Genomic DNA, 10,889 nt, shown 5'->3' with positions numbered 1-10,889 from the left:
AAGTAAGGTCACATGATCCAACACCTAATGCTCCCTGTTTATTCTACTCAAACCCTTGGCCACAGTCCGCATAGTCCTTACTAGACTGTTTCTAGACCGTTTTCCTGTCTGTCTGCAGAGCCATATGGACAGAGAATCGTGTAATCTCTCCAAAACAGTTCCTTTCCTCCTCCAACACGCTGAGACCCGCGGCTTTGATGAGAAGAGCCTGCTTCTAATGAACCAGGCTCAGAGTGGCAGGCTGGCTGGAGAACAGGGGTTCTGTTGCTAAGCTTTGAACTCCAAAAACAAACAATATCATTGAGGGAAAAAAAAAGAAGCCTTTTTCTGGCTTCCTCCACAAAGAGCAGGAAAAGCTTTGGAGCTTGCCTTCCTCTATTTCTGTTGTTTCTCCTCGCTCCTTCCTTCTCTCCGTCCCTCGCTCCCTATCTCGCCCCGTCTCCTCTCTCCTCGCTCACTCTCCATGTGTGGGTGAGAGTGTTTGCGAAGCACCCGGTCACAACGACAGATGTGTAGTTGCGCTTCGTGGCGGTTTCGCGGTATAATGTTGTCTTGGCAACCTTCAACTACCTTTTTACAACATGCCCTTACCCTTTTGCAATAACCTGCACTGCTGACACTTACTAACATGTCATTACATAGCACTTCCTATGTACAATGTTTTTACTCTTGGTATTGCTATGGTAGTTAATGTACCATTAGTATAGGGTGCTGCTAACCACCCTTATTCAGCAAGCTAGCTGTAACTCCTGACAGACTGCCCTCAGATGTTTGGTGGGGTTCTCTTGTTCTCTCAGGAGAACACTGCTACAATGGTGCAGGTGACCCACAAGAACCAACTGGCTACGATTGGCTGAGACCCTACTAACAGATGCTGTTACCAGGCAGCAGAAACAGGCTGTTCGAAGCAGGCGGTCCTGGATGTCTTTGAGGAGGACCTGACTACCAGGACTGAGAGAGAAAGAAAGGCTGACAGACAGGAAGCCAGTCGGACAGTCTGATCGGGAGAGACAATCAGTATGATGAAGAAAGAGACAATCAAAGAGAGAGAGAGAGAGAGAGAGAGAGAGAGAGAGAGAGAGAGAGAGAGAGACAGTCTGATAGAGAGAGAAAGAGAAAGGCAGACTGCATGATGAGTTAGCCTGCCAGAGACAACAACCATTTCATCGGAATGTTATCTGAACTGCTATCATCACTCTCATTCACACACACCCATACACACATGCGGTTACCTCACTGTCCTGAGTGATCTGCACCTCCTCCCCCTGTGGCACCTGGGCAATGTGGAGATGACCCTGAGGAATCTGAGAGAGAGAGAGAGAGAGAGAGAGAGAGAGAGAGAGAGAGAGAGAGAGAGAGAGAGAGAGAGAGAGAGAGGGAGCGGTAGAGAAAATAGAGAAAGAAGTTAAGATTACATCAAATGTTGTTTATAATGTATGTATGTATGTGTGTGTGTGTGTGTGTGTGTGTGTGTGTGTGTGTGGGGGGGGGGGGGGGGGGGGTTGAGAACATATGGAGGTGCTCAGGAGGCAGGTCTGGACAAATCACTTCCTGCTAGCACGCCCACCCACACTTCTGTTTGACTTGACCTTGACCTCCGACCCTTGCAGCTGTCAGAGGGTCGACCAATCCCTGAGCCTGGAGAACCCCCTAAAGCGACTTCCTGTGATGAGCTGTAAGTGTGCGGGTGTGTGAGTGTGTGTGTGTCATTTTCAGTGTGTGTGGGTGGGCAATGTGTGTGAATAAAGGTTACAAAGTGTCTTTAAAGTGGTGAGGTGGTCTTCCTTACACCCCTCCCCCTCCCCTCCACACACACACACACACACCTGGGATTTCCTTATGACAAGGGCTGAGTTAGGAGAGGGGCAGAGATAAACAGAAAGGGAGGAGGATGAGTAGAGCGAAAGAGAGAGGGAGCGTTGGCGGGAGAGAGGAGGAAGAGTCTTGGCCACTCACCACCTGAACCTGTCCGTCTTCCCCGATGCGGTGGATCTGGACCTGCTGGATCTGTGGATTGGCCAGGGTGTAGTGCAGCGTCTGCTGGGTGGCACTCTCCAGGTGGGCAGTCTCCCCTACAGCGCCCCCCTCTGGAGGGCATGAGACACAGAGGTGAACTTTCAGTTAGAGTCAAGAGGTTAAAAGTTGACTAACTGGAAGTGGACGCGCACACGCGCGCGCACACACACACACACACACACAGGTCAACCATCTTCACCTCCTGGGAAGGTTTGGCTGTCTCCCAGGACATCTGCTGGGCTGTTTGTACTTCATCAAGCACGTCTAAATACACAACAAGGACTCTCCAGCAACCAGTCCAAACACACACGTGGCCAAGCAAACGCAAACTGTCAGTCTTTGTCTAAACACACACTGTCACCCCACAGTGAAACTCCACCCCACCCAAGCCAGAACCTTGCCCAGACTAGTCGAGTCTAGTCCAGCTCAGAGTAGCCCAGCACCCTATCCTATCCCAGTCTGGCCCAGTCCAACCCTCCAGCCTAGCCTAGTCCAGTCTATTCAAGCCCCGTCTAGCCTTACAGGGTCAAGCCTATCCCAGGCTAGCCTAGTTTAACCCAGTTTATCCTAGTATAGACCAACGTGAAGACACCTACAAACATATTCAGCCAACCATCAACAAACATTTAACCAATTTATATTTTGAATGTAGGAGAGGGTGTACCTCAGCGGTTATTACAGATCCTGACTGAAGATCAAGAGGTTGCGGTTTCAAATACCCCCTGTGCTGTACGTGGCTTTGGATAAAAGCGTCTGGCAAATGAATATATTACATTATTATTATAATCCACGCTGTTTACAGCTGGAAGCAATTTGTTTATGTCTGCAGCTTCAGTGCAATTATCTAAGTAGGATTTGTTCCGAAAATACACCGTCAAAGACAGTAAGCAGAGTTCCACTAGCTACAGAAATAGAACACTAAATACTGTAGATAAACACACACACACACACACACAGTGTGTGTGATGACTGGGAGAACCTTTTCGCTCATCCTTCAACGGCGCTGTGAGCTGGATGGTGTAAATATACATGGAGGAAGAAGCCAGGTGGCTCTCTGAGAGGGAGTCCTCTTTGTCCCCCCCGGTCCGTAAATAAATAACTCCACCCTTTCCGCTCCAGTAGTGTCGGAGCAGATTAAGTGTGTTTGCGTGTGAGAAAATGAAATGTTATTGTATGTGTGTGTGAACATATACATGTAGGTATGTGTTTACATGCCCATGGGGTGTGTGTGAGGGTGTGTTTGCGGCAGCAGGCTACATTAAGGGATGTATGTTGCCTGAGGCTGTGTGTGTGTGTGTGTGTGTGTGCGTGTGTGTGTGGATAAGTGGTAGGGCCTGCCGGCCTTTTGAGTGGAGATTACAACCATCTGGTCTAGAAACACCCCACTCCAGATCTTTGACCCTTACACAGATACATGGGTCAAAAGGGGTGTGTCCTTGTTTATGTATGTTTGTACATTTGAGTGATTGATTGTCCAGGTCTTGAAAATGCGACCATTTTGGTCGCATATGTTCCAGAAATTGTGTCTGAATTGTGCGACCTCAAAATATATTTGGGAGCATTTGTGCGAGTACAAATAATCGTTATGGTGCAAGCTGTTTTGATTTCTTTACAAAATGCTCTCCAATCGCTAATATAGCGGGACAAGTTATCCCTTACTTCTCAGCGTGAAAATACACGTGTTTGCGAGAGAGAGCGTGTGAAATGCGTGTTGAAATGCGTGAGACTTGAGAGCCTCGAAATAAACGTAATCTTGACGTTCTAAACCTTAATGCAGAAAATATTAGCCGCCAGTCACTCCTCGTCACTGAGCTCCGTTGTCACGTGACAGGGAGCTAACTAGCGCACAAAATAAACATACACGTTTTTGTTGTGGTGCTCCTTAATATTCAGTGGGTGCTACTACATCTTTGCTGGTGCCCCTAACTTTATAACTTTATAACTTTATAACTTTTTAAAGTTGGGAGCACCAGTGCCACCAAGTAAACATTTCATTTCAAGCCCTGTTGTCCGTGTGTGTGTACAGTATATGCACATCCATGAGTGTATCTATATGCATGTATATGTACGGCCTTGCATATATCTGTAGGTATGTGTCTGTATGTGTCTCTGTGTGTGTGTGTGTGTGTGTGTGTGTGTGTGTGCTGTACCTGAGCCTCCCTGTCCACTGTTGCGTTTGGAGAAGCTCTTGACCGCCAGACTCTGGCCCCTCTGCTTGCGTCTCCACGCCGTGCGGCACTTGGAGTCGATGCTCTGCTTGATCCGGTACCAGTCCGATTCGGTGATGCCGAACTTATAGAAGAGGTGACCTGTTGGGGGGAGGGGGGGGGGGGGGGGGGGGCTGGAGTCAAAAGATCACAGACATAGAAAACCGGCGACTGGTGTTTGTGTGTGGCTGGAACACCTCTCCTCGACTCTTTGTGTCTTTGACCATAAATGGTCATATCCCTTCTAGGGCTGGCAGTGTGGGACATGAGGCGGGACAAGGATTGTTGAGCACGTCTCCCTTCATGCTGCATGACGACATGTGGCCTCCAGGGGCCAGCTGAGGGGGCAGGGAGGCTGGGAGGGTAGGAATGAGCGTGGGAGGGACTACCCTCCTCTAACCCTCACGTAACAATGGGGGGTCCTGTTCAGGCAGGTAGGACAGGTGCTCCAGCTCTCACACACACACACACACTCACACTCACACTCATACTCACACACACATTTCCCTATCTGGCTCGGCAGACACCTACCCTGCCGAGGGGAGATACACAGACTGCAATAAATATCATTCAGCCCTAACCTCAACACTGGCCTCAGCCCTAACCTCAACACTGGCCTCAGCCCTAACCTCAACACTGGCCTCAGCCCTAACCTCAACACTGGCCTCAGCCCTAACCTCAACACTGGCCTCAGCCCTAACCTCAACACTGGCCTCAGCCCTAACCTCAACACTGGCCTCAGCCCTAACCTCAACACTGGCCTCAGCCCTAACCTCAACACTGGCCTCAGCCCTAACCTCAACCCTGGCCTCAGCCCTAACCTCAACCCTGGCCTCAGCCCTAACCTCAACACTGGCCTCAGCCCTAACCTCAACCCTGGCCTCAGCCCTAACCTCAACCCTGGCCTCAGCCCTAACCTCAACCCTGGCCTCAGCCCTTCTCCCCCAGCCCCAGGTGTCTGCCTCAGTGTCAGAGGGCCAGTCCGGGGTCTGTGCTAGACTCACAGCGGATGCCGTAGATCATGAGCGGGTCCAGCTGTTTCTTGCCGTGCTTGCCCTGTCCCGACAGGTTGGACATGGCCTGGACCTCGCGGTGGAACAGGTAGTCCAGCAGGGTCAGCGCCATCTTCTCCGCCGAGCGGCAGTTGGTGCTGATGTGCAGCATGTCGGCCGAGGACACGGGACAGCGGACGCGCATCTCAGGGTTGTTGTCGTCGCCCAGCCAGGTGCCCCCTGGGTAGTCCTCTGCAGACGCCGGGAGAGAGGCTTGTCAAGGACACAGGTCTCACACACACACACACACACAGCCAGGCGCTGAGGGTTAAGTCGTCGGGGTTGTTTTTAAGCCTCTCTTTCAGACGCGAGACCACAGCGCCCTCGTGGGGTCACCGCCGGTACTAACTGGCAGACCAACCTCATACTGTATGCAGTGTATATCAATGATTCCCTAGGCTTACATAATCAATCAACGACAGTAAATAACTGTTTCAAAAAAGGTCAAGAAAGTGTGATATGGAACAAAATGATGAGCCTTCATGTTTAAGAGTAACCTCCAGCCTGCGCTGCTGACTAAGGGAGTAACCGACTAAGGGGGATAACTCACAGCTGCAAATAAATGAATGACAGGAGCCTCTTTGAAGCTGACCACGGAATGTCAACAAAACCACACAAAACAACAATGGCACATGCATGACTCATCACGACTCCTGACAGACGGCTCAGACAGGCGTGGAGAGGGTCCAGAGTGCCTGTGACCAATGACTCAATCTCCTCTGAGTCATATCTCCCAGCATGCACCAACTCAGGCCGAACATGGTGTTTTCCCTTCCTGTGTTAGTCCGACCCAGACAAACCCCCTCCAGCAGGCATGCCATCTCATCCCGGGAGAGATGGCTCACCTGGCAGGAAACAGTACCCGTGTGAGACTGTGTGTGTGTGCTCTGTCTGGCCCTACCCTCTGAGTTGAGCGTGATGAGGGTGACGTTCTGGGTGCTCTGGGCGCTGTTGGCCTGCCCGTTGTTGGACACGGAGTCGCTGGCCTCAGAGCCGCTCTCCTGCTCCTCCTGGCTGTCCTCCGGTGCTGGAACCTTCACCAGGATGGTGTTCTGTCTCCTCCCGCCCACCGCGCTGAAACACACACACACGTTAACACACACACACACGCACACACAAATACACAAGAGGACACGCACACTCGTAATAAGAGCCTCCCCTGAGGGTTTGGGGGGGGTCGTCACTCACTTGCTGAGGAGATTCTCGAGAGACTCCACCCCCCGCGTATCCTCCTGACCCGCCCCTTTCTGCCGGTCGCTGCTCACGATCACGTTAGTCTGAGGGACCACACTGCACAGGGAGAGAGGAGATTCAAACACGCTGCACAGGGAGAGAGGAGATTCAAACACGCTGCACAGGGAGAGAGGAGATTCAAACACGCTGCACAGGGAGAGAGGAGATTCAAACACGCTGCACAGGGAGAGAGGAGATTCAAACACGCTGCACAGGGAGAGAGGAGATTCAAACACGCTGCACAGGGAGAGAGGAGATTCAAACACGCTGCACAGGGAGAGAGGAGATTCAAACACGCTGTACAGGGAGAGAGGAGATTCAAACACGCTGCACAGGGAGAGAGGAGATTCAAACACGCTGCACAGGGAGAGAGGAGATTCAAACACACTGCACAGAAGGAGAGAGGAGATTCAAACACACTGCACAGAAGGAGAGGAGATGCAAACACGCTGCACAGGGAGAGAGGAGATTCAAACACGCTGTACAGGGAGAGAGGAGATTCAAACACGCTGCACAGGGAGAGAGGAGATTCAAACACACTGCACAGGGAGAGAGGAGATTCAAACACGCTGCACAGGGAGAGAGGAGATTCAAACACACTGCACAGAAGGAGAGAGGAGATTCAAACACACTGCACAGAAGGAGAGGAGATGCAAACACGCTGCACAGAGGGAGAGGAGATTCAAACACACTGCACAGAGGGAGAGAGGAGATTCAAACACGCTGCACAGAGGGAGAGGAGATTCAAACACACTGCACAGAGAGAGAGAGGAGATTCAAACACGCTGCACAGAGGGAGAGGAGATTCAAACACACTGCACAGAGAGAGAGAGGAGATTCAAACACGCTGCACAGAGGGAGAGGAGATTCAAACACACTGCACAGAGAGAGAGAGGAGATTCAAACACGCTGCACAGAGGGAGAGGAGATTCAAACACACTGGAAAACCTCTACATACAGCCTTTTCTCCTCTTCCACTCACTCCCCTCCCAGAGCTCACCAGCGCACTTTGTTCCAGGTTTGGGTGGCCCCCAGCGGGGATCCAGCCACCATGGGCACCTGGATGGGCCCTTGGTTCTTGCTGCTGGTGACAGCGTCCAGCTTCCTCTCCAGGGCCTTGCAGCTGGCCTGCACAGCTTGCAGCTTGGTTTCCATGCTGTCTAGACGCTGGCAGATCGTCTGGCTGAAGGAGCACAACATGGCCTGGGAAGGGGGGGGGGGGGCAGAACACTTTTTTTAAAGGAAAAGTATTAACCTTAACCAGTATTAACAGTATATAATATGCTGTGTTGCACCAAAACACCTAGTCAGCAGTTAGACCCTGGCATTGGGAGTTACCTTGATTGATGCATCTTGACAGCTGGTCTCCATCTTCCGGCGCTTCCTCAAGGGTTTGTCATCGCCATCCTCACGACTGTCCATGACATGACATGACATGTCTGATAACACAGTTAGAACAAAGTCACACAACCACAAACTAAACTAATAGTTTGTGTTTTTATTTGTTTTCATTTACAGTAGTTATTGACACAATATTGTCAGGGACTGCATATTTGACTCTTACCTGTCTGGTCACTCTGCCCTAGATCCTCCACCGCTATCTGGACTATCTCTGCCAAGTCTTGCTCTGACATCATTCAGACCTGTAAAGCCATAGGCAGAAACAAAATATTGCAAACATAACAATGTATGTGTATTCCAAATACCTGACATGCAATAAATGGTCTAAGATAATTAATTTGACATTACAACCACGGGTAATGAAACTCAAAGAAACGGAAACAATACCATGCACGTGAAAATCTGTGGTATACTAAATTCATGTTTTTTTTTTTTTTTCAATCATATCAAATCAATCAAAAATTAAAAGTTTGATTTACTGCGTACTAATGATTATGTCACCCAAACTAGATTATATTCCACAAGAGGGCGCACGTCACCACACTGCTAAAAAAGCTGTGAGCAATTTAACCTCATTTAGCCGTTCCCTGACTGGGACCCAAGCAGAACAGCAACCACCTCCACTGACTCCGGGGACACAGGGTTTAATGAGGTGTACACACAATACTGCTGGAAAAGGTGACACAACACACTAAGTGCCTTAGTGATTCAGTTCAATGTGCCTTATAGTAAAGAAAACATCTCTTGTGCGATTGCATGGCTATGCATTTATCTACATCTACTTCTCTATGCAAGGGCCTTCGCTGTCAGGTGGACAGTAGGATGTTAATAAATGATGTAATTTGTTTTGGGTCACTTTGTAAGAGAATATGTAAAAATGAGTTAATAATATGGAGTCACATTAATGTAAATTACCCAATGTTTTTAATATGATGTCAAGTCGGTGACGGAAATCTAGATAAGTAATTTAAATAACAGATTGAAAAAATGTCTTTTAAAATGTTCTCAAATTCAGGCATGACCCATTGACTACACCTGTTGGGGCAGCTAGACCACACAGTCGATATGGGTGATCTCTGAGTCATATTATGACAAGTATAAGGAACACAAACCTAGAAAAGGCCTCAGATCGGAGATGTATTTCGGAATGACCTCGATAATATCTCATGATTCATTTGATATAGCATGCTTGCTAACTCATACACGCCAAAATCATCCAAGAACTACTGGGTTGGAACACCAAAAGTCCAGCACTATTTACCCTGCCTCTCTCACTAATACTAGCTATCATTTTATGCCAAGGGCGAGTACATTTAGAATTATGGGTTTGTAAGTCACCACAAGCAAGTTGCTAACTTGGATAACATGTTGTCAGCAACACTGTTTCAAGAGTCTTGAAGTTGCTAAATTGGCAACCATCAACTGGCAACTCTTATTTCAGCAGACTGGTACCGACAGGCGCGCGCTAGCCAGCTGGCTAACTAGCGAACGCTTTATTAGACATTCGTTTATTTCTATAAGGGTAATCAATGGCGTGTTTACTCGCTAATGATAAGTCTACGTGAACCTGACTTAGGACGCAAAGTAAAATCACGCTAAAGCACAGTGAAATCCAATCTAGCTAGCTAGCCGCACAAGAGCTGGTGAGCAGATTGACAGACTGTTAGCTTACAGTATTTTGCTAGCTAGCTAAGAAACACATGCAGGAAGGTTACTGAGCATGCTAATTGCTAGCTAGGCCTTGGCGGTTGTTTCATGGCCGAGGACTAGATCAAATGTGTGTTGTTGTTGATCCTTTCGTAAAAATTAAGATGCGATTTGAAGGCATCCAGCATCTCCACCTCTGCCGGCCTGATATGTACCGTGTAAGATTCGGTTATATTACCGTGTGAATGATGAATTCTCGTGTTGTTTGTAAGGATTCCGATAACGGCGTCCTTCCTCGCGAGAGAAAAGCCTGCGCCTCGACTTGTTCCCCTGGTTCCTTTGGTTCAGTCAACAGAGTCTGAGTTGGGGGCGGTTGATAGGTGGAGCGAATCTGTCTCCGCTGTGAAAACTTCTCACATAAGTTAAAACATTAATTCATGTGATTAAAATAGCTTAGTGAAAATATGTAGCCTACGTTCGATTTCCTACAGCTATAATTGACGGAAAAACAAAAGTAGGTCAATGCTGTGAAACACCCATATTATTTCGATATTTGACACAAACTTGTCTTGGTGCCCCATAAACTGACGGAGTGGGTATTGTCTGTACTTTAATCGTAAAACCCCGACATCAAATGCAGATTAATCGCGTTGTTCTTCTTTGAAAATACAATATAGGCTATGCATCAATGTAATAAGCCTACAGCCTAGGTAGCCTAACACACACACACAAAACATTTGAAGCACGCCGTCATTTAATTTTTTACATTTTATTGGAATTATAGATCCCAGATTCATTTAAAAACACATAGATGTGTAGGCTTCTGGATAACAAGTTAACATAATGACTAAATACGAAACGGGCCGTCAAATGCAGAATTATATCCTAGAAAACAACATATAGGTAAGTAAACTATTAATGAAAAAGATGGAGGCAAAGGGCAAACCAGAATTTATTGATGAAATCTACAAAATAGAAGTATACATAGCTAGTCAATTTAATGTGTATGGCCTACACAGTCCATTTTCCACATTATTCAGTGTTTCTCATTTCTTCGTGATTAGCGTAGTGTCCTTTGTCAGTTTTACAATCTACTCGCTCATTTGGTAGCCTACTAGGATTTATGTCAAGCCTATGAAATAACTCATATTGACATAATTTATGTGCCGTTATGGGTAAACGATCTGTTATATTAGGAGTAAAGTTCACTTTTAGATAATGAAAAGTTCCGAGCCAGCCAGGAGTCGAACCTAGAATCTTCTGATCCGTAGTCAGACGCGTTATCCATTGCGCCACTGGCCCATGAAAAGTCAAAAATTAGAAACATAATTCA

At 48.0% G+C, this 10,889-nt stretch overlaps 1 protein-coding gene and 1 non-coding gene across 2 annotated transcripts in view; both read right to left on the bottom strand.

The window, feature by feature from the left end:
- banp (BTG3 associated nuclear protein) overlaps positions 1–9,888 on the bottom strand; it is a gene marked incomplete in the record, with an annotated part of 20,302 nt that extends 10,414 nt beyond the window's left edge. The window contains 10 exon segments of the mRNA XM_067234571.1: positions 1,233–1,304; positions 1,957–2,087; positions 4,167–4,325; positions 5,228–5,467; positions 6,177–6,349; positions 6,464–6,565; positions 7,509–7,711; positions 7,847–7,947; positions 8,073–8,151; positions 9,795–9,888. Of these exon segments, the coding sequence (XP_067090672.1) occupies positions 1,233–1,304; positions 1,957–2,087; positions 4,167–4,325; positions 5,228–5,467; positions 6,177–6,349; positions 6,464–6,565; positions 7,509–7,711; positions 7,847–7,947; positions 8,073–8,145 (1,254 nt within the window).
- An 897-nt stretch (positions 9,889–10,785) lies between these two features.
- Positions 10,786–10,858, bottom strand: trnar-acg (transfer RNA arginine (anticodon ACG)). The gene has a single exon. It is a non-coding gene; the product is annotated as a tRNA-Arg (tRNA).
- Positions 10,859–10,889: the final 31 nt, after the last annotated feature.

Source organism: Osmerus mordax, chromosome 4 (genome assembly GCF_038355195.1).
Source record: "Osmerus mordax isolate fOsmMor3 chromosome 4, fOsmMor3.pri, whole genome shotgun sequence".
Taxonomy (NCBI): Eukaryota; Metazoa; Chordata; class Actinopteri; order Osmeriformes; family Osmeridae; genus Osmerus; species Osmerus mordax.
This window is presented reverse-complemented; position numbering and strand designations above follow the sequence as displayed.